At 45.1% G+C, this 20800-nt stretch overlaps 1 protein-coding gene and 1 long non-coding RNA gene across 21 annotated transcripts in view; one reads left to right on the top strand and one right to left on the bottom strand.

The window, feature by feature from the left end:
• The window catches only part of LOC138845317 (uncharacterized), a 31233-nt gene extending 27921 nt beyond the window's left edge, over positions 1-3312 (bottom strand). Inside the window, exon 1 of the long non-coding RNA XR_011382310.1 lies at positions 3175-3312. This is a non-coding gene — a long non-coding RNA (uncharacterized lncRNA). The remainder of the gene's footprint in view (positions 1-3174) is intronic.
• A 50-nt stretch (positions 3313-3362) lies between these two features.
• BTRC (beta-transducin repeat containing E3 ubiquitin protein ligase) overlaps positions 3363-20800 on the top strand; it is a 224338-nt gene continuing 206900 nt past the window's right edge. For 6 of the 20 annotated variants that reach the window (XM_008270376.4, XM_070057345.1, XM_070057343.1 and 3 more), the window contains exon 1: positions 3381-3558. In XM_008270376.4, the coding sequence (XP_008268598.1) occupies positions 3511-3558 (48 nt within the window). In that variant the 5' untranslated portion in view covers positions 3381-3510. Of the gene's footprint in view, positions 3559-3826; positions 3951-5576; positions 5717-20800 lie in introns of those variants that run through there. The other 14 variants (XR_007911097.2, XM_051824125.2, XM_051824122.2 and 11 more) reach the window with 6 other exon arrangements.

Here is a 20800-nt window from a genome sequence, read left to right as displayed (position 1 = left end):
GGATGCTGGAACAGCAGGCAGCAGCTTTACCTGCTATGCCACAGCACTGGCCTCTCCTTTAATCTTAATCTGAGTCCTATTTTACTGCAGACTGCTTCAGTAAAAATAGCACAGACTTCAGATCGAAACAGACTTGGGTTAGGATCCTGATTATGTAATTTGCAACATGACTTAAGCAAGTTTTTTTTTTTAAGATTTATTTTATTTTGTCGCTCCCCCTCTTCGTGGAGGAACGACACAGAATCCTGCCTAGGCTTCATATCCGAGTCACGGCACCATTATGTCGCTCCCCGTCTTCGTGGAGGAACGACACAGGACCCTGCGCTATTCTTCCGTCTGCTCGGCCCTCCCCGGGTTTGCTGCTGGTTCTTCCCGGGTTGGCTACTATCCCTTCCACCTCCGTGGAAGGGCATTTCCCCCTGGCCACATTCCCCACTTCCGCGGGGGAGCGGCACACCGCCGGCCGGCTCTCTGGGGGGCTGCACGGGTGTTCCTTCAGCTAGATGTTCCCCTTAGATGTTCCTGGTGCATGCCGTCTCTCTCCTCCTTTATAGTCCTCTTCTGCCAATCCCAACTCGGCTGCCCACACGCCGAGTACGCTGCTCTCCTCCAATCAGGAGCAAGTCCTACAGTTTATTAGTTGAACTGGAGGCAGCTGTGCGGAAGCTGTTTACTTCTCTCCCAGCGCCATATTGTGGGAGAGCAGATGCATAGAATAAGTCTTAATTCGAGTAACTTAGTCTAGTCCGGATTGCTCCCCACATATTTGTTTGAAAGAGTTACACAAAGAGGCAGAGATAGAGATCTTTCATCTGCTGGTTCAATTCCCAAATGTCTGCAACAACTGGAGCTGGGCTGATCTGAAGTCAGGAGCCAGGAGCTTCCTCCGGGTCTCACATGTGAGTGCAGGGACCCAAGGACTTGGGCCATCCTCCGCTGCTTTCCCAGGGAGCTGGATTAGAAGCAGAGCAGCCAGGACTTGAAATCTGTACACATATTGGGTGCTGATGCTGCAGACTGGGGCTTTAACCCGCTGCACCACAGCACCAGCCCTTAAGCAAGTATTTTTAAAATCTCTTATCAGTCTCATTCTCCTCATGTGTAAAGTAGGGATAATAACATCTGTTTTACAGAGTAACTATGAACACAGGCGATTATGACTGTAAAATGACTAGTCCAGTGCATAGCACGAAGAACTAACAAAGTGATGGCTATTGTGCTCATCGTCATCATTCCACCTGTTGGTCCTACTTTGTCCTATGGAGCTACATACTTGCCCTCAAAGTCTTTCAGACACTTGAAGTTAGCTGTCGTGTTACTCCTACATGTTCTTTTATCCTGTAAGCATCCACCAACCATTTTCTCTGTCGGTCTTCTTGTCCTTGGCTTTGCTTCTGCAGAAGGTACCCACAGACTGTGGTGCCCATAACTGAGCTAAGTGCTCCAGGTGTGGCCCGCGAGAGGCAAAGCAGAGCGAGCACTGAAGCCTCCCACCCAGACACTACTTTTCCCCAAATGGCTGCAACAGTCTGGGCTGGGCCAGGCTGAAGACAGGATCCAGGAACTCCAGCCAGGTCTCCCGTGAAGGTGGCAGGGCCCAAGCACTTGGGCTATTCTCCACGGCTTTCCCAGGCCCATTAGCAGGGAGCTGGAGCAGAGTGGAGGGGATGCTGCACCACCACCACAGCCCCGGGATGAGTTCTAAGTCGTCTCCATTTTGCGCATGTGTAGAAGTTGTTTTCTTTCTTCCTTTTTAAATTCAAGAAGAATAAAACTTTAGCTGAAAGCTGATTATGTGCTGAGTTCTGTGGCTATAGGGATGAGTAGGACAAGGCATCAAAATCTGCGGGCTCATCCTGAGAGGCCCTCAAGCTGTCAGCATGGGTGGGGCAACGGCACTCTTCAACAAGAAGCACTGGAGACAAGTTTCGGTGAACATGTCTGCTTTGACAACCACGTGCCTCTTTAAAGGGCAGGCAGAAGGGGCAACACTCATTCTGTAGGATAGAACCGATATTGGCCGCTATGCTTCTCCAGTCAGCCTGAAGGTCACGTAGCTAGGATAGCTTTCCAGGTGTCCTAAAGGGCATGGACCACACCCGGGAGCTGTTTACCTGATTGGCAATTGCAGGGCCCTTTCACAGGGGTGGTGTGTGTGTGTGCTCGTGTGCATGCATGTGTGCGTGTAAAAATGCCTGGGGCTCCTGCCACCTGCCAGCAGTCCGATTGTAGGGTCCTTCCTGGGAGGCGTGGTGTACCATGCCTGCTCATGATCCTGCATGGGCAGGGCAGGCAGACCTCCCGCCAGGTATGGTATCACCCACATCCATCCTAGAAATGTAAGCTCCACAAAGAAAGGGGCTGGGTCTGTCATGTTCACCAACGAAGCCCCATTTTTTGAGATGACGTCGGTACACAGTTATGTGTTGACAAAATGTTGAACGAACGAATGCATAAAGGAGTTTACAATAGAGTTTTCTTCTGTGGGTGAAACAGCATTTTCCTGATCTAATTATTTTTGGGGGTAAATTCTGATATATTGCACCAGCCTCATTTTGTGTTTTTTTTTTTTTTTCCTCCTAAGATAGACCCAGTTTCCAAAATAAAATCCTATTGTCCCTTTAAGAGCCAAAGAAAATACTTCTATACTTTACGTGCTGAGTGGCTACTGCAGTCCACCACTGAAGGGCTTTCTAAAGCACCTGTTTGACCTTCAGAGCACAGGGCTTACATCCCAGGGTTAGCAGTAGCAGGCTGCGCTTTTTGGGCTCCTAAGAACCCAGAACTTCCTGAGCCTAATTCCATCCGGCCTGGACTGGCTGATTGTTGGGGGAGAAAAGGTTTCTCGAGAGAAGTGTGGGCGACAGCTTAGGAGGACCTTGAAATTCTGCTTTGGTCTGTATGCTGCTGCTTGGTGCACTCTGGCTCGGCGCCTGTGGGTCACAATCTCTCACAGACGCTAGATACATGAAACTGGGGGATGTCCAGTCCCCAGAACCACAGTCAGGGGAGGGCTCTTGAATCCTCTGACACCTTTTCCCAGTATCTGGGCTACAGGTGAGGCGCTGTCGCCATCTTGATAGAAATGCTAGGCAAGCCGCACTGGCGTCGCTCGGTAACCACGGAGACGCCCACGCCCCCTCCCGCTTCGCATCCGTAAGGACTGTAAACTACCTTTCCCATCAGCCGATTTGCTGTACTTGACGGCGAGTTGTCTAGATCTGCCTCGTCTGCAATCGCGACCCGGCCGCAGTGAACGGCGGGAGTTGCGGTTCACGGCATGGCCTCACTTTTTGCTGCGGGAAGCTCCGGGACTACAAATCCCGTGAGCCAGCGGTCTTACGCATGCGTGCGGAACAGCTGGTCCTCCTCGGCCCCCCTTCTCGTGCCTGAAAGGTAAGAGAGGGCGGGGGGAAGGAAGAGGAGGCGGGATCCGGGAGCTGCGTTGGCTGCGGCCTGGCACCAAAGGGGCGGCCCCCGAGGAGAGCAGACCGGGTGGCCCCGGCGACTATGGACCCGGCCGAGGCGGTGCTGCAGGAGAAAGCGCTGAAGTTTATGGTAAGGAGACCGTGCAGGCCGAGGAACCATGGAGGCGGGGGCGTTGGCGGCGTCGCTGAGCTCCGGCCTGGGCCGCCCGCCCACTGCGGGAGGGGGTTGGCGAGACCCTGGGCCGAGGCCAGCGGCGGGGGCGGCTTAGAGGGACTGGAGCGGAGCTCGGGGGAGGAGGCTGGGGGGTGCGGAGGGGATCCAGAGGTGGGGGGCAGCAGCTCCGCCATCTTGTGGATGAGGAGCCAAGTGACAGCGGGAGCTTAATCGAGGAGGGGTCTCCTGGCGGCGCGCGGGGCCCGGGAGGGAAAGGGGCGTGGGGACAGTTACCGAAGAGCTGAGCAAGCCGGGTGGAGAGACGCCGTGAGGCCGTTGGTAGGGCCTTCCCAGTGTCGGGGTTACGGGTAAGGCCCCGGAGAGGAGGTGCATCCCCGAGTTGGGAAGGGGAGCACGGGACTGTAGGAGCACAGACGTTGGGGGTAGGGTGGGAGCGAGCAGGGCCGATGCGGCTGGGCTGAGGGCTTGCAGATGGGTGAGGGGCTTGTAGTTTTGTAGAAAGAGGGGGAAGATAGCCTTTGCCTTGAGGGTGAATCCCCTCTTAGCCAAACTACTGTTGACAAACTCTGGAAGAGGAGATAAGGACAAGGAATAGGAACCCGTGGTGACAGTCCGTGGGCGAGGAGGGGGTTGTTGACTGTGAAACAGTTGTCAGGAAAAGGGATCTATACCTGGTTTGTAAGGAGAGGTTAAGTACTTGTGTATGAGGTGATGAAAAGCAAGAGGCAGATTGCCAGAGAGACATGGGGACAAGGGGTTGGGGCAAAATTAATGTCTAATAGAGTGAAACAGAACTTGAAGCTTCAAGTGGGAGGCAGTGAAGTGTGGGATCCACGGGCTGTATCATGGGCTGGGAAAGGCAAGCCGTGGAAATTATGGTTGTAGAGACCCATGACAAGTGATGAGGTCGGTGGAGAAATTCAAGAGAGGAAAAGGGAAGGCGAGGGATGTAGCTAATGAGATAAATTGGGATTGGTGGGGGGCGCCCCTCAGTTTTAAGTTTGTTGAGCATAGCAGGGGCATGTGGTTGGATTGTGGGTGTGTAAACTCCTTAGAGCCTTTTTACTTTGTATCCCACTTCTCTATCAGCATGCTTATGTTGGGCAAACTTGTATAATCTGAGATTTGATGCTTTTAATCTGATGCTTCTTGTGTATCCTAGGTGCAAAACAAGACTTTGTGGCTTTTACTTAACAGGTGGCTTTAGGGACATTGATATTATTTGCAGTCAAGTCTTGCTTTTCAGACCTAATTGTGATCTGCCACTCCAAATCTTATTCCTTTGTTAAAAAGTTATTTTGTATCTTTGCCTAAAATACCATAGCAGATTAAATACTAACCTAATTGAATTTAGGCTTAAATTTCTCCATTTATAAGAATATTTTTCAGAAAATTATATTTATAATTTTCTGTTAGTACTTTCAAAAACATCTAATTAAAGTTCAGGTGTATCATGAACAGAATTCCATTGAACCAGAAGGTTCTTGAATTTATGCCCAATGTTAAAATTCTAAAATATGAAGAAGAGACCTTGCTTTTTCTTTTCTTTTGGAAGTGAAAGTTACTTTATCTCTACAGCCAGATCCTAGATTCACGTCAGAAAAGTGGCAACTTCTTATTTTTGCTTGCCTAGTTAGAAGGAGGGTTGACTCTTAATCCTAATCCTGACGAAATCCTGAGTTGTGTCAGATTTATGGAATAATGTGATTTACAGATCATAAAGAGACATTATGAGATCATCTTTTTTTAACTCCTCCTTAAACCTCAGCATGGGAACATTCTCAAGTGCTTGATCTTTGCTTCGTATCAGTGAGTTATGTCTCTGTGATGGCTTCCTGATTGAGTTAAAGCCAGGCCATGTAGTGGTTTGCCACTTTTGGGACGCCATGCATTATTAAATGTTAAGTCAGTTTCCATAGGGAGAAGTCAAATTTTTCTTTAATTTTAGTTAGTTTCATTTTTGACTACCTATCATTATGGCTGCTGTTTGAGAAATGGCCAGTTGGAAGAGAGTCACCAAGAGTGATGACACCTTAAGAAGAAGAGCAGAGAATGGAGAGTTAGAGGTTTGGAATTCTCTTCCAGCTCTGTAACAGCCTTATTATGAATCTGAGTAAGTCACAACTTCCCTTTGGTCCCATTTACCTTTCTGTAGTATTCCTAGTTTATTTAGAGTCAATTTGTGATAGAAAGATTAAAAAAAATTATTTGAGAAGCAGAGGTGAGAGGGGGAGGGGGCAGAGCAAGGGAGAAAGCCTGAGACCACCCATCTTGTAATTCATGCACTGAATGCTGGGAACTCAGTCCAGCTCTTCCACGTGGGTGGCAGCAACCCAGTTGTTTGGGCCATCACCACTGCCGCCGGGGTCTGCATTAATAGGAAGCTGGAATCCAGGTACTGAACCCAGATACTCTGCCATGGATGGCTAAACCACGAGGCTAAATGCCCAGCTCCTAGGAAGATGTTGTGTTTAAATTTGCTTCAAGTAAATAGTGTATAGCACACATGGAGGAGCTGTCCTTTATTACATCACATTGAAATGTTTGTCTTTGTATGCAGCTTTATTCTGGCCTTTTATTTTTCCTCCTCAGATATGAATTGCTAAGGACAGCTTTGGTACAGATGCTCTGATTTCCACAGCATAGAAAAATGTAAAATTTCCTTAAAATGTCAGTACAAAATGGATACTTTGATGAGTTTACTTATTTCCACATTAATGTAGTGCTTTGATTAGAGCTTTTATGAATTGCTCCTTGGCCTTTTGGCTAAGATCAAGTGTAGGACTTCTAAAAAAATTTTTTTAAAGATTTATTTATTTACTTGAAAGACAGTTACAGAGGGGCAGAGGCAGAGAGAGAGAGGTCTTCTATCCGCTGGTTCACTCACCAGATGACCGCAATAGCCAGAGCTGGACTGATCAGAAGCTAGGAGCTTGAAGCTTCTGGGTCTCCCACACGGGTGCAGGGGCCCAAGCGCTTGGGCCGTCTTCCACTGCTTTCCCAGGCCACAGCAGAGAGCTGGATCGGAAGTGGAGCTGCTGGGACTAAAACCGGCGCCCATATGGGATGCTGGCACGACAGGCGGTGGCTTTACCCGCTACACCACAGTGCTGGTTCCCGTAACTCTTTCAAATAATAAATAAATCAATCTTTAAAAAATATTAAAAATAGATATGATAAATATATTATCTTATTAAAAGATTTATTTTTTAAGATTTATTTATTTGGAAGGCAGAGTAACAGAGGCAGCAGCAGAGAGAGAAGTCTTCCATCCACTGGTTCACTCCCCAGTTGGCTGCAACGGCTGGAGCTGTGCTGATCCGAAGCCAGGAGCTTCTTCCAGGTCTCCCACGTGGGTGCAGGGGTCTAAGGACTTGGGCCATCTTCTACTGCATTTCCAGGCCGTAGTAGAGAGCTGGATAGGAAGTGGAGTAGCCGGGACTCGAACCGATGCCCATATGGGATGCTGGGACTGCAGGCGGTGGCTTTACCTGATACACCACAGTGCCAGCCCCAGGGTAAATATATTCTTGTCCAGCCAGTCCCAGAGTCAAGTGGAATAACACTTGAAACCAGTGAAATAATTTTAGGATGTATAGAAATTTCTTTTTTGGGGGCTGATAGGTCAGTTAAGCGGTATAAAAGGTAACAAACCAACACTTAATAACTTAAACAATTTATGATTTCCTCAAATCTGATGCCTTTTTTGGTTTTGCTTGATGTTGGCTGGTGTGCCTGCATGGCTGGAATGTTCAGAGGGCTGGCCGCTGGCTGAGAGTTCACCTAGGGCTAAGGGCCTTCAGCTCTCCTCCGTCTGTTCCTCTCTCCATGTGGCTGCTGGGATTTCCTTACAGCCTGGTAGCTGGGTTCTAAGAAGGAGCATTTTATGAGACAGGAAGTAGAAACTGCCAGTCCCTTTTAAGTCCTGGATTTGGAAGTCCAAGAATGTCACTTTTGGTCAAAACTAGCCAAGGCTAACTCAGAATCAGAAGGAGGGGAAATAACTCCGACCTGTTAATGTGAAGAGCGATGGACATAAACAGGGAGTGGGAAGCTGTGGGCGGCCTTCTTTGGAGACTAGCCACTGTCAGTGCTATTCTAGTAGGATGTTCAGGCCACAGTACAAATGAGATTAGCCACGTTTGTGGGTAATAACACTAGGAATGCTTGGGAGGCATCTCCCTTATTTTTATTTATTTGAAAGGCAGAGAGAGAGAAACAGATACAGATGCAGAGATCTGCCATCTGCTGATTCAGTCCCATGTGTCTGCAAGAGCCAGTGCTGGGCCAGGCTGAAGCCAGGAGCCTGGAATACAATCTGGGTCTCCCACATGGCTGACAGGGACCCAAGTATTTGAGCCATTACCTGCTGCCTCCCAAGGTGTGCATTAGCAGGAGGCTGGAATCAGAAGTGGAGTGGAGTGGCTAGGACTCAAACCCAGGTATTACTGTATGGGATGAGGGCATCCCAAGAGGTGTCTTAACCACTGCACCAAATACCCACCTCAGTATCTCTCTTTTGAAGTTAACTTTTCAAGCAACTAACGTGATCTGCCTGCATGACTTGCCTTAATGTTGTCACTGTAGACATACTACTGGGTGAGTTAATATGATTCAGTAACTGTTGTCTACTTGAGAAACTTGGATAGCTAAACAAATTACTTTTTTTTTGTTTTTGAAGATTTATTTATTTCAAAGGCTGAGTTACAGAAAGGCAGAGAGAGAGAGAGACAGAGAGAGACAGAGACAGACAGACAGAGATCTTCTGTCTACTGGTTCACTCCCCAGTTGGCCACAATAGCCAGAGCTGCTCTGATCTGAAGCCAGGAGCTAAGAGATTCTTCTGGGTCTCCCAGGCGGGTATAGGGGCCCAAGGACTTGGGCCATCTTCTGCTGCTTTTCCAGGCCAAAGCAAAGAACTGGATCAGAAGTGGAGCAACTGGGACTTGAACTGGTGTCCATATGGGATGCTGGCACTGAAGGCAGTGGCTTTACCTGCTGTGCCACAGCACTGGTGCTGAGACAGGGTATTATGTAAGGTCGTGGTCATTTTAGGTAAAATTTATGGCAAGTGGTATTATAATAAAAAAGAAAAGTGAGAATGGAGAAAAAATACTTGTGGTATAAAAATATCCTTTGTGATAATATTTTAATATAGCCTAGTACTTTCTACATGTGTACAGTGAGAGAATCCTTTGAGGGTGAAATAGGAAATACCAAAGCTTAACAGCTAGGTCAATAAAAAGAAACCTCCTCTTAATAAGCCAATCGCAGCATTCTAAAATCAGCTGTGGAAGAGGGTAAATCTCTGGGAACCGTCCACTGGGTCAGAACAGTTTGAGCTAGTATTCTGCAATATTCATCTTGTGCCTAGGAAATTTCTGGGTGGTTAGAATAGACAGAAACATTCTCACTTTAGTTTCCAAAAGCCCAGTTGCAACAGAACTGGAACATTTTACAGCAGAAGACTCAGATAAAAGTACTGAGCTTGATGTTGAACTAAGAATATGATTTCCAAGGCGTTGCCATCCTAGTTCTTGAATTGCCTTCGTTTGTGACCTTGATAGGGGTTGGGAACCAGACAGCAAAAGCTCCAGAGCTGGGAGAGAATTCCTTCCTGCCTAAGATGATCCTTTCAGATTATTATTTATAAAGCATTTTTATTTATTCGAGAGGCAGAGAGACACATAGAAAAATCTCTCATCTGCTGGTTCACTTCTCAAATGCCTATAATAGCTGGGCCTGGGCCAGGCTGAAGTCAGGAGCCAGGAATTCAATCCAGGTCACCTTAATGGGTGCTAGAGACCTAAGAACTGGAGCTATCTCCTGCTGCCTCCCAGGGTATGCATTAACAGGAAGCTGGAGTTGGGTGCAGAGCTAGCACTTAAACCCAGGCTCTCTGATATGGGTATGTCCCACGAGGCATCCTTTTTTTTCTTTCTTTCTTTCTTTTTTTTTTTTTTTTTTTAAATAAGACTTATTATTCATTTGAAAGGCAGAGTTAGAGAGAGAGAGAGAGATCTTCACTCTGCTGATTCACTCCCCAAATGCCTGCAATGGCTGAGGCTGGGCCGGGCTGAAGTCAGGACCTTCATCTGGGTCTCCCAATATGGGTGGCAGGGGCCCAGACACTTAGGCCATCTTTAGCTGCCTTCCCAATGCATTAGCAGGGAGTTGGATTGGAAGTAGAGCAGTGGGGACTCAAACCAGTGCACAATGTGGGGGGCTGGTATTGTGGCATCTTAATCGCCAGGCAAAATGTTTATCTGAGACGGACCTTTCAGCTGGAGTTTCCTCTGAAGTCTTGCTGCTTTCTGTTATCTTGCTGTCTTTTCAAGATATTCTCGCCCTACTGTTGGCAGGCTTACGACCTGCCCGGATGCTGTGTCAATAATAGGAAAAAACAGAAGTGAGATGGTTTTTTTTGTTGATACAGTCAGCCTTCGGTAGCTAACAGCTGATATTTATGATGTGTTTCCTGCGGCTGGAGCTTTGGCTTAGCTGGTAAAGCTGCCACCTGCAGTGCCGGCATCCCATATGGGCACTGGTTCGAGTCCTGGCTGCTCCTCTTCCGATCCAGCTCTCTGCTGTGGCCTGGGAAAAGTCATTGAGCCCCTGCACCTTTATGGGAGACCTGGAAGGGGCTCCTGGCTCCTGGCTTCAAATTGGCCCAGCTCTGGCCATTGCAGCCACTTGGGGATTGAACCAGTGGATGGGAGACCTCTCTCTCTTTGCCTCTGCCTCTCTGTAATTCTGCCTGTCAAATAAATAAATCTTAAAAAAAAAATTAAGTTGTGTTTGCTGTGTGCTATTCTAAGTCCTTTACATATGTTGTTTCATGTAATTCTCCCAATATTCCTGTGAGATAGATTAAGTACTACTATTATCCTCATTTTTCATTTAAGGAAAATGATTCCAGAAAGATTAAGTAAAGCTCAAAGTCACTTTTCTAGCAAGAAACCTGATGTCAAACTTGTGCAGTCTGACTTGAGAACCTCACTTACAGTACTCTTCATCCGAGAGGAGCAAGAAAATGACAGAATGGCATAAATCCTGGCTGGTCCGGGTACTGGCCAGAGTGGAAGAGTTATTGTCTAGATTTTCATATAGGTTGCCTGATCATTCCAATTACTGATGAAATGCAGTGAGGTTTTACCAGTTACAGTGTCATTGTATCTTAGCTATTACCATTCAATAAAGAGCTGCAAAATATCAGTGGCATATAATATTTATTCTCAATGAATTTGTGAGTTTGTTGGATATGGGTGATCTAGATTTGGTTTAGTTGGATTTTTCAGGGCTTGGTTATTCACTTAGGACTGTTCTACTTGTTATTCTGGAGCGCAGATGAAGATGCAAGACTTTGGATCAAAGCCCTTCTCATAGCCATAGATAGCAAAGATACAAGAGAGCAAGCCCATGTGTTCAATGCCTTTCCATCATTGGTTGTATCACAGCTGCTAATACTCTGTTGACCAAAGCAAGTCACATGGTTAGGCTCAAAGTCAAGTAGGGGAGGGAGTAATTTGCATAGTAATCTATTATAGTAATAATGATCTACCATAGCCTGGTACAGTTGAAATATAGAAGAATGGTAAGATGCTTACTGAGGTTAGCATTGTGCTTGCTTTTGGTCTCTGTTGATAGTGCCATCCTAACCAGTTTCTCATTTTAGTTACTGAACAAAACCATCAATTGGATACTCCCATGTTGTGTTTTAATATGCAATTTATTGCAGCAGATATCTTTGTATTTTGTTAGGTAGGAAAAATCATAAAGGAATACTCAGAATCTTGATTTTATTCCACAGTGATGTCCTGAAAAGTTCAGCAATACCACAGTGCTATTCTGTGTTTGGGAAGGATAAGGTTGATGTTACTCCAGTGGCATTTGGAACTGTAGTAGAATTTGTATCGAGGTCATACATATGCCCTAACAACTCTCCTGATAGCAGGTTTAGAGCTCTGCAATCCCTTCTGTGCTGTGAAATTTAAAGTTACAAATATTTTGGATATTTTGAATTCTAGGGCATTTTCAGACTTTTACTGAGAAGTCATGGAGACAGACATCCAGCGCTTTAGCTTGTAGATACATGTTTTTGTGGCACATATGCACATAATGCCAAACACTCAGTGAGTATGAAACTAGACTGTTAATGTGTTGACTGTAAATTGTTGGATTATGGATGCTATTTCAAAATATATAATGGTATTCTGAAAATGTGCTGGTAAACATATACAGAAGGCATCACTTAGGTGATTTTTTTTTTTTTAATTTATTTATTTGACAGGCAAAGTTAGAGGCAGAGGAAGGGGGTGTCTTCCATCCACTGGTTCACTCCCCAAATGGTTGCAACGGCTAGAGCTGCGCCAATCTGAAGCCAGGAGCGAGGAGTTTCTTCTGGGACTCCCATGCAGGAGCAGGGGCCCAAGGACTTGGGCCAACTTCTACTGCTTTCCCAGGCCATAGCAGAGAGCTGGTTCAGAGGTGGAGTAGCCGGGACTTGAACCGGCACCCATGTGGGATGCTGGTGCCCCTCAGTTCATTTTAAAATTATAAATTGCTGTATATAAGGAAAGTGTTAATTGATAATTTATACCATAAAACCTCTACATGTAAATCAGATTTTCTTGGAAATTTGGAGTTATATGACCCTCAGTTGTACTGGAGCTCTGCATTTTCCTATTAAGTAGCACTTAACAATAAAGTCTAGAAAATCAGTGGGCTGACAAAATGAAGGAAAGACCACGATAGTTGACACGTAGTGGGATTTGATTAAAAAAATGATAGATTGGTCTGAAGACAATAAGTTGTCTCGATCGTTTTCCATCAGTTATATTAGAACTCCTTCTGCTCTTTCCCCATCCTCACTGCTGAGCCTGGCTAGTCTTTAATGAGGGAGAGAGAGCATGCATTGAGCGCGAACCATTGTGTTACATGTGCGGAAAGGACAGGATGAAGATAGAAAATTAAGTGAAACTTCAGAGCTTCACAATTTGAGACGTTTATAAATATCTCCTAAGGCACAGTTTGTTAAGTGCGAAAATGGAGACATGAAGTGTCACACTAGGTAAGGGAGGGGAAATTAGTATTAGCTGGAGAGTTCTCTGGAAGATTTGAAGAAGAAAGCTTTGTGTTAAAGCTTGGAGAACAGATTTTGATAGAAGTGTCTCAGGTGGACAGTTCCAAAAAGAGGTAAGTTAAGTTCCAAGAAGAGTATCTTGGGGTAAAATCTAGATCAAGAGGTGGACAGGCACAGGTTGAGTTACAGATAAGAAGGTAGGGATGGATTGGACATAAGATGCATAGCAGAGGGGCTGGCACTGTGGTGTAGAGGGCTAAGCCTCCACCTGCGATGCCAGCATTCCACATGTGCACCGGTTCTAGTCCTGGCTGCTCCTCTTCCGATGGCTTTGGATTGGCTCAACTCCGGCTGTTGCAGCCATTTGGTGAGTGAACCAGTGGATACAAGACCTCTCTGACTTTCCCTCTCTCTGGCTGTAACTCTACCTTTCAAACAAACCATTAAAAAAAATCTTAAAAAGAGATGCATAGCAGACAAGAAAGAAAAGATTGAGGAAGTCTGAAGATGAAATTGCAGTGTACTTTGTTTGCACGTGTTTATGTAAGCTTTTTTTTTTTAGTGGGGTTGGAGCCAAAAATCTAAAAAGTATACAAATCATAAACATATGACTCAGTGAATTTTTAAAAAATATTTTCAGAATTTTTTAAAAAAGATTTATTTACTTACTTGAAAGTCAGAGTTACACAGAGGAGAGGCAGAGGGAGAGATAGAAGTCTTCCATCCGATGGAGAGATCCTCCATCCACTGGTTCACTACCCAAATGGCTGGGGCTAGTCCAGGCCAAAGTCAGGCTCCAGGAACTGCTGCTGCTTCTCCCATGTGGGTGCAGAGGCCCAAGCACTTGAGCTGTCTTCTGCTGTCTTCCCAGGTGCATTACCAGGGAGCTGGATCTGAAATGGAGCAGCTGTGGCTTGAATCGGTGCCCACATGGGATGCAGGCAGCAGCCCCATGGGTAATCTAGTACCCATCTGTGGATGGGTGCTTAGGAGTAGTGTTGCTGGATTATAGTGTGTGAAATGTTTAGCTTCAGTACCTGAAACTTGCCTAATTTTCACCTTTTCTTTTTTTAAAGTTTTATTTATTTATTTGAAAGTCAGAGTTACACAGAGAGAAGGAGAGGCAGAGAGGGGTCTTCCATCAGTTGGTTTACTCCCCAATTGGTCGCAATGGCTAGAGCTGTGCCAATCTGAAGCCAGGAGCCAGGAGTTTCTTCCAGGTCTCCTACGTGGGTGCAGGGGCCCAAGGACTTAGGCCATCTTCCGCTGCTTTCCCAGGCCATAGCAGAGAGCTGGATTCGAAGAGGAGCAGCCGGGCCTTGAGCCGGCGCCCATGAGATGCTGGCACTGCAGGTCAGGGCGTTAATCCGCTGCACTGCAGCACTGGCCTCTAATTTTCACCTCCTTTAGCATTGTATAGGGTTGGCAGTTGCTGCACGTTTTTTGCAACACTCGATTGACATAGTCTCTTCCCATTGTAGCCGTGGGTGAATGATACTGTCTCCCATTGAATGTGCATTTCCTTAATGACTGCTGTAAACTAGGACCTTTTAAGGCTTATTGGCTGTTTATAGACTCCTTCTTTTGTGAACTTGGCCAATTTTCCTATTGGGTTGTATGCCTTTTTCTTTTTGTTCCTTTTTTTTTTTTTTTTTTTTTTTTTTTGACAGAGTCATAAAGAGAGATAAAGAGAGAGACAGAGAGAAAGGTCTTCCTTCCGTTGGTTCACTCCCCAAATGGCCGCTACGGCCAGTGCTGCACCATTCCGAAGCCAGGAGCCAGGTGCTTCTTCCTGGTCTCCCGTGCAGGTGCAGGTGCCTAAACACTTGGGCCATCCTCCACTGCTCTCCCGGGCCACAGAAGAGAGCTGGACTGGAAGAGGAGCAGCTGGGACTAGAACCTGGCGCCCATATGGGATGCCGGCGCCACAGGCGGAGGACTAACCAAGTGAGCCACGGTGCCAGCCCCTCCTTATATTTTTGAAAAATACATTCCTTCCTCAGATATGGTGTCTTAATGGAACAGAATGCTTTTTTATTTTTTAAGGGATCCATAGAAAATTTCAAAAGATACTGTGCTACTTCCACCAAGGTCCAAGCATTAGCATGTGTTATTCCTGTATGCTAGTATATTAAAAAAGAGTTATCACCATCAGCACCATCACTTTAAAAGAAAGAGTACTTTAATGCCAAAAAGGTAGAAAGGACATAACTTCAGAATAAAGGAAATTCTAAGGATGGCAAAGGGAAATTAAGGTAGTAGGTAGAATTTAGGTTCCAATCAACTAAAAAAATTTTTAGGGAGATTATCTGGATTGGGTTCGATTTAATCACAAGAGTCCCTAAATGTGTCCGAAGGAGGGAGAAAAGGTCAGTGATGCCGTGTGAGAATTCAACCCATTGTTGGCTTTGAAGATGAGGCAGAGAGGAGGTGTGAGCAGCCTCCAGGATGGAACTCAGCCCCATGACAACCCTGATTTTTTAGCTCAGGGAGACTCATTTCAGACTAAAAGCTATAGAACTATAAAATTATAAATTTGTTATTTTAAGATAACATATGATCATTTACTATAGAGTAAATATAGAGTCTCAATAGAACAGTTACTTTAATTGAGTATATGTGTATGACTTGATAAATAAATAAATATATTCACTAGTCTTATTTTTTTTCACATTTTGCCACAGATCCATAAAAATTCCTTGGTAGACTGATACTGGTCTGTAAATTACTGTGTGGTAACTACCAGTGCAGCTCTCTCTCTCTCTCTCTCTCTCAGATTTGTTTGTTTATTTGAAAGGCACAGTAGAGATCCTTTATCTGCTGGTTCATTCCCCAAATAGCCACAGCGGCTAGGGCTGGACCAGGCTGAAGTCAGGAGCCTGGAACTCCGTCCAGGTCTCCCATGAGGGTGGCAGGGGCACAAGTACTTGGGCCATGTTCTGCTGCTTTCCCAGGCACATTAGTAGGGAACTAGGTCAGAAGTGGAACATCCAGGACTTGAACCGGTTCTCATATTGGATGCCAGTATCACAGGTAGCGGCAGCTTAACCTGTTGCATCATAACACTGGCCAAGTAAATTTGAAAAAAGAAATTTGGAAATTAACATTGATATAGTACAAATACAGATGTAATCCTCAAACTTCCTTCAAATGTTGCCAGTTGTTCCAAAGATTGATTTATTTGAAAAATTTATTTGGGGTTGGGTAGGGGGCCAAGAAACACAGAGATCTTCCATCTTTTGGTTCACTCCCCAGATGGCCTCAACAGCTGAAGCCTGACCAGGCCAAAGCCAGGAACCTGAAATTCCACTGGGTGGCAGGGTCTCAAGTATTTGGATCAATTTCCACTGCCTTCCCAGGCTCATTAGCATGGAGCTGGATCAGAAGCAGAGCAGCTGGGATTCAAGCTGGACACTAATCTGCAAGAGCCAGTGCTGGGCCAGGCTGAAGCCAGGAGCCTGGAATACAATCTGGGTCTCCCACATGGCTGACAGGGACCCAAGTATTTGAGCCATTACCTGCTGCCTCCCAAGGTGTGCATTAGCAGGAGGCTGGAATCAGAAGTGGAGTGGAGTGGCTAGGACTCAAACCCAGGTATTACTGTATGGGATGAGGGCATCCCAAGAGGTGTCTTAACCACTGCACCAAATACCCACCTCAGTATCTCTCTTTTGAAGTTAACTTTTCAAGCAACTAACGTGATCTGCCTGCATGACTTGCCTTAATGTTGTCACTGTAGACATACTACTGGGTGAGTTAATATGATTCAGTAACTGTTGTCTACTTGAGAAACTTGGATAGCTAAACAAATTACTTTTTTTTTGTTTTTGAAGATTTATTTATTTCAAAGGCTGAGTTACAGAAAGGCAGAGAGAGAGAGAGACAGAGAGAGACAGAGACAGACAGACAGAGATCTTCTGTCTACTGGTTCACTCCCCAGTTGGCCACAATAGCCAGAGCTGCTCTGATCTGAAGCCAGGAGCTAAGAGATTCTTCTGGGTCTCCCAGGCGGGTATAGGGGCCCAAGGACTTGGGCCATCTTCTGCTGCTTTTCCAGGCCAAAGCAAAGAACTGGATCAGAAGTGGAGCAACTGGGACTTGAACTGGTGTCCATATGGGATGCTGGCACTGAAGGCAGTGGCTTTACCTGCTGTGCCACAGCACTGGTGCTGAGACAGGGTATTATGTAAGGTCGTGGTCATTTTAGGTAAAATTTATGGCAAGTGGTATTATAATAAAAAAGAAAAGTGAGAATGGAGAAAAAATACTTGTGGTATAAAAATATCCTTTGTGATAATATTTTAATATAGCCTAGTACTTTCTACATGTGTACAGTGAGAGAATCCTTTGAGGGTGAAATAGGAAATACCAAAGCTTAACAGCTAGGTCAATAAAAAGAAACCTCCTCTTAATAAGCCAATCGCAGCATTCTAAAATCAGCTGTGGAAGAGGGTAAATCTCTGGGAACCGTCCACTGGGTCAGAACAGTTTGAGCTAGTATTCTGCAATATTCATCTTGTGCCTAGGAAATTTCTGGGTGGTTAGAATAGACAGAAACATTCTCACTTTAGTTTCCAAAAGCCCAGTTGCAACAGAACTGGAACATTTTACAGCAGAAGACTCAGATAAAAGTACTGAGCTTGATGTTGAACTAAGAATATGATTTCCAAGGCGTTGCCATCCTAGTTCTTGAATTGCCTTCGTTTGTGACCTTGATAGGGGTTGGGAACCAGACAGCAAAAGCTCCAGAGCTGGGAGAGAATTCCTTCCTGCCTAAGATGATCCTTTCAGATTATTATTTATAAAGCATTTTTATTTATTCGAGAGGCAGAGAGACACATAGAAAAATCTCTCATCTGCTGGTTCACTTCTCAAATGCCTATAATAGCTGGGCCTGGGCCAGGCTGAAGTCAGGAGCCAGGAATTCAATCCAGGTCACCTTAATGGGTGCTAGAGACCTAAGAACTGGAGCTATCTCCTGCTGCCTCCCAGGGTATGCATTAACAGGAAGCTGGAGTTGGGTGCAGAGCTAGCACTTAAACCCAGGCTCTCTGATATGGGTATGTCCCACGAGGCATCCTTTTTTTTCTTTCTTTCTTTCTTTTTTTTTTTTTTTTTTTAAATAAGACTTATTATTCATTTGAAAGGCAGAGTTAGAGAGAGAGAGAGAGATCTTCACTCTGCTGATTCACTCCCCAAATGCCTGCAATGGCTGAGGCTGGGCCGGGCTGAAGTCAGGACCTTCATCTGGGTCTCCCAATATGGGTGGCAGGGGCCCAGACACTTAGGCCATCTTTAGCTGCCTTCCCAATGCATTAGCAGGGAGTTGGATTGGAAGTAGAGCAGTGGGGACTCAAACCAGTGCACAATGTGGGGGGCTGGTATTGTGGCATCTTAATCGCCAGGCAAAATGTTTATCTGAGACGGACCTTTCAGCTGGAGTTTCCTCTGAAGTCTTGCTGCTTTCTGTTATCTTGCTGTCTTTTCAAGATATTCTCGCCCTACTGTTGGCAGGCTTACGACCTGCCCGGATGCTGTGTCAATAATAGGAAAAAACAGAAGTGAGATGGTTTTTTTTGTTGATACAGTCAGCCTTCGGTAGCTAACAGCTGATATTTATGATGTGTTTCCTGCGGCTGGAGCTTTGGCTTAGCTGGTAAAGCTGCCACCTGCAGTGCCGGCATCCCATATGGGCACTGGTTCGAGTCCTGGCTGCTCCTCTTCCGATCCAGCTCTCTGCTGTGGCCTGGGAAAAGTCATTGAGCCCCTGCACCTTTATGGGAGACCTGGAAGGGGCTCCTGGCTCCTGGCTTCAAATTGGCCCAGCTCTGGCCATTGCAGCCACTTGGGGATTGAACCAGTGGATGGGAGACCTCTCTCTCTTTGCCTCTGCCTCTCTGTAATTCTGCCTGTCAAATAAATAAATCTTAAAAAAAAAATTAAGTTGTGTTTGCTGTGTGCTATTCTAAGTCCTTTACATATGTTGTTTCATGTAATTCTCCCAATATTCCTGTGAGATAGATTAAGTACTACTATTATCCTCATTTTTCATTTAAGGAAAATGATTCCAGAAAGATTAAGTAAAGCTCAAAGTCACTTTTCTAGCAAGAAACCTGATGTCAAACTTGTGCAGTCTGACTTGAGAACCTCACTTACAGTACTCTTCATCCGAGAGGAGCAAGAAAATGACAGAATGGCATAAATCCTGGCTGGTCCGGGTACTGGCCAGAGTGGAAGAGTTATTGTCTAGATTTTCATATAGGTTGCCTGATCATTCCAATTACTGATGAAATGCAGTGAGGTTTTACCAGTTACAGTGTCATTGTATCTTAGCTATTACCATTCAATAAAGAGCTGCAAAATATCAGTGGCATATAATATTTATTCTCAATGAATTTGTGAGTTTGTTGGATATGGGTGATCTAGATTTGGTTTAGTTGGATTTTTCAGGGCTTGGTTATTCACTTAGGACTGTTCTACTTGTTATTCTGGAGCGCAGATGAAGATGCAAGACTTTGGATCAAAGCCCTTCTCATAGCCATAGATAGCAAAGATACAAGAGAGCAAGCCCATGTGTTCAATGCCTTTCCATCATTGGTTGTATCACAGCTGCTAATACTCTGTTGACCAAAGCAAGTCACATGGTTAGGCTCAAAGTCAAGTAGGGGAGGGAGTAATTTGCATAGTAATCTATTATAGTAATAATGATCTACCATAGCCTGGTACAGTTGAAATATAGAAGAATGGTAAGATGCTTACTGAGGTTAGCATTGTGCTTGCTTTTGGTCTCTGTTGATAGTGCCATCCTAACCAGTTTCTCATTTTAGTTACTGAACAAAACCATCAATTGGATACTCCCATGTTGTGTTTTAATATGCAATTTATTGCAGCAGATATCTTTGTATTTTGTTAGGTAGGAAAAATCATAAAGGAATACTCAGAATCTTGATTTTATTCCACAGTGATGTCCTGAAAAGTTCAGCAATACCACAGTGCTATTCTGTGTTTGGGAAGGATAAGGTTGATGTTACTCCAGTGGCATTTGGAACTGTAGTAGAATTTGTATCGAGGTCATACATATGCCCTAACAACTCTCCTGATAGCAGGTTTAGAGCTCTGCAATCCCTTCTGTGCTGTGAAATTTAAAGTTACAAATATTTTGGATATTTTGAATTCTAGGGCATTTTCAGACTTTTACTGAGAAGTCATGGAGACAGACATCCAGCGCTTTAGCTTGTAGATACATGTTTTTGTGGCACATATGCACATAATGCCAAACACTCAGTGAGTATGAAACTAGACTGTTAATGTGTTGACTGTAAATTGTTGGATTATGGATGCTATTTCAAAATATATAATGGTATTCTGAAAATGTGCTGGTAAACATATACAGAAGGCATCACTTAGGTGATTTTTTTTTTTTTAATTTATTTATTTGACAGGCAAAGTTAGAGGCAGAGGAAGGGGGTGTCTTCCATCCACTGGTTCACTCCCCAAATGGTTGCAACGGCTAGAGCTGCGCCAATCTGAAGCCAGGAGCGAGGAGTTTCTTCTGGGACTCCCATGCAGGAGCAGGGGCCCAAGGACTTGGGCCAACTTCTACTGCTTTCCCAGGCCATAGCAGAGAGCTGGTTCAGAGGTGGAGTAGCCGGGACTTGAACCGGCACCCATGTGGGATGCTGGTGCCCCTCAGTTCATTTTAAAATTATAAATTGCTGTATATAAGGAAAGTGTTAATTGATAATTTATACCATAAAACCTCTACATGTAAATCAGATTTTCTTGGAAATTTGGAGTTATATGACCCTCAGTTGTACTGGAGCTCTGCATTTTCCTATTAAGTAGCACTTAACAATAAAGTCTAGAAAATCAGTGGGCTGACAAAATGAAGGAAAGACCACGATAGTTGACACGTAGTGGGATTTGATTAAAAAAATGATAGATTGGTCTGAAGACAATAAGTTGTCTCGATCGTTTTCCATCAGTTATATTAGAACTCCTTCTGCTCTTTCCCCATCCTCACTGCTGAGCCTGGCTAGTCTTTAATGAGGGAGAGAGAGCATGCATTGAGCGCGAACCATTGTGTTACATGTGCGGAAAGGACAGGATGAAGAT

Source organism: Oryctolagus cuniculus, chromosome 15 (assembly GCF_964237555.1).
Source record: "Oryctolagus cuniculus chromosome 15, mOryCun1.1, whole genome shotgun sequence".
Taxonomy (NCBI): domain Eukaryota; kingdom Metazoa; phylum Chordata; class Mammalia; order Lagomorpha; family Leporidae; genus Oryctolagus; species Oryctolagus cuniculus.
The sequence above is the reverse complement of the archived record's forward strand: the minus strand, read 5'-3'. Positions and strand labels throughout refer to the sequence as shown.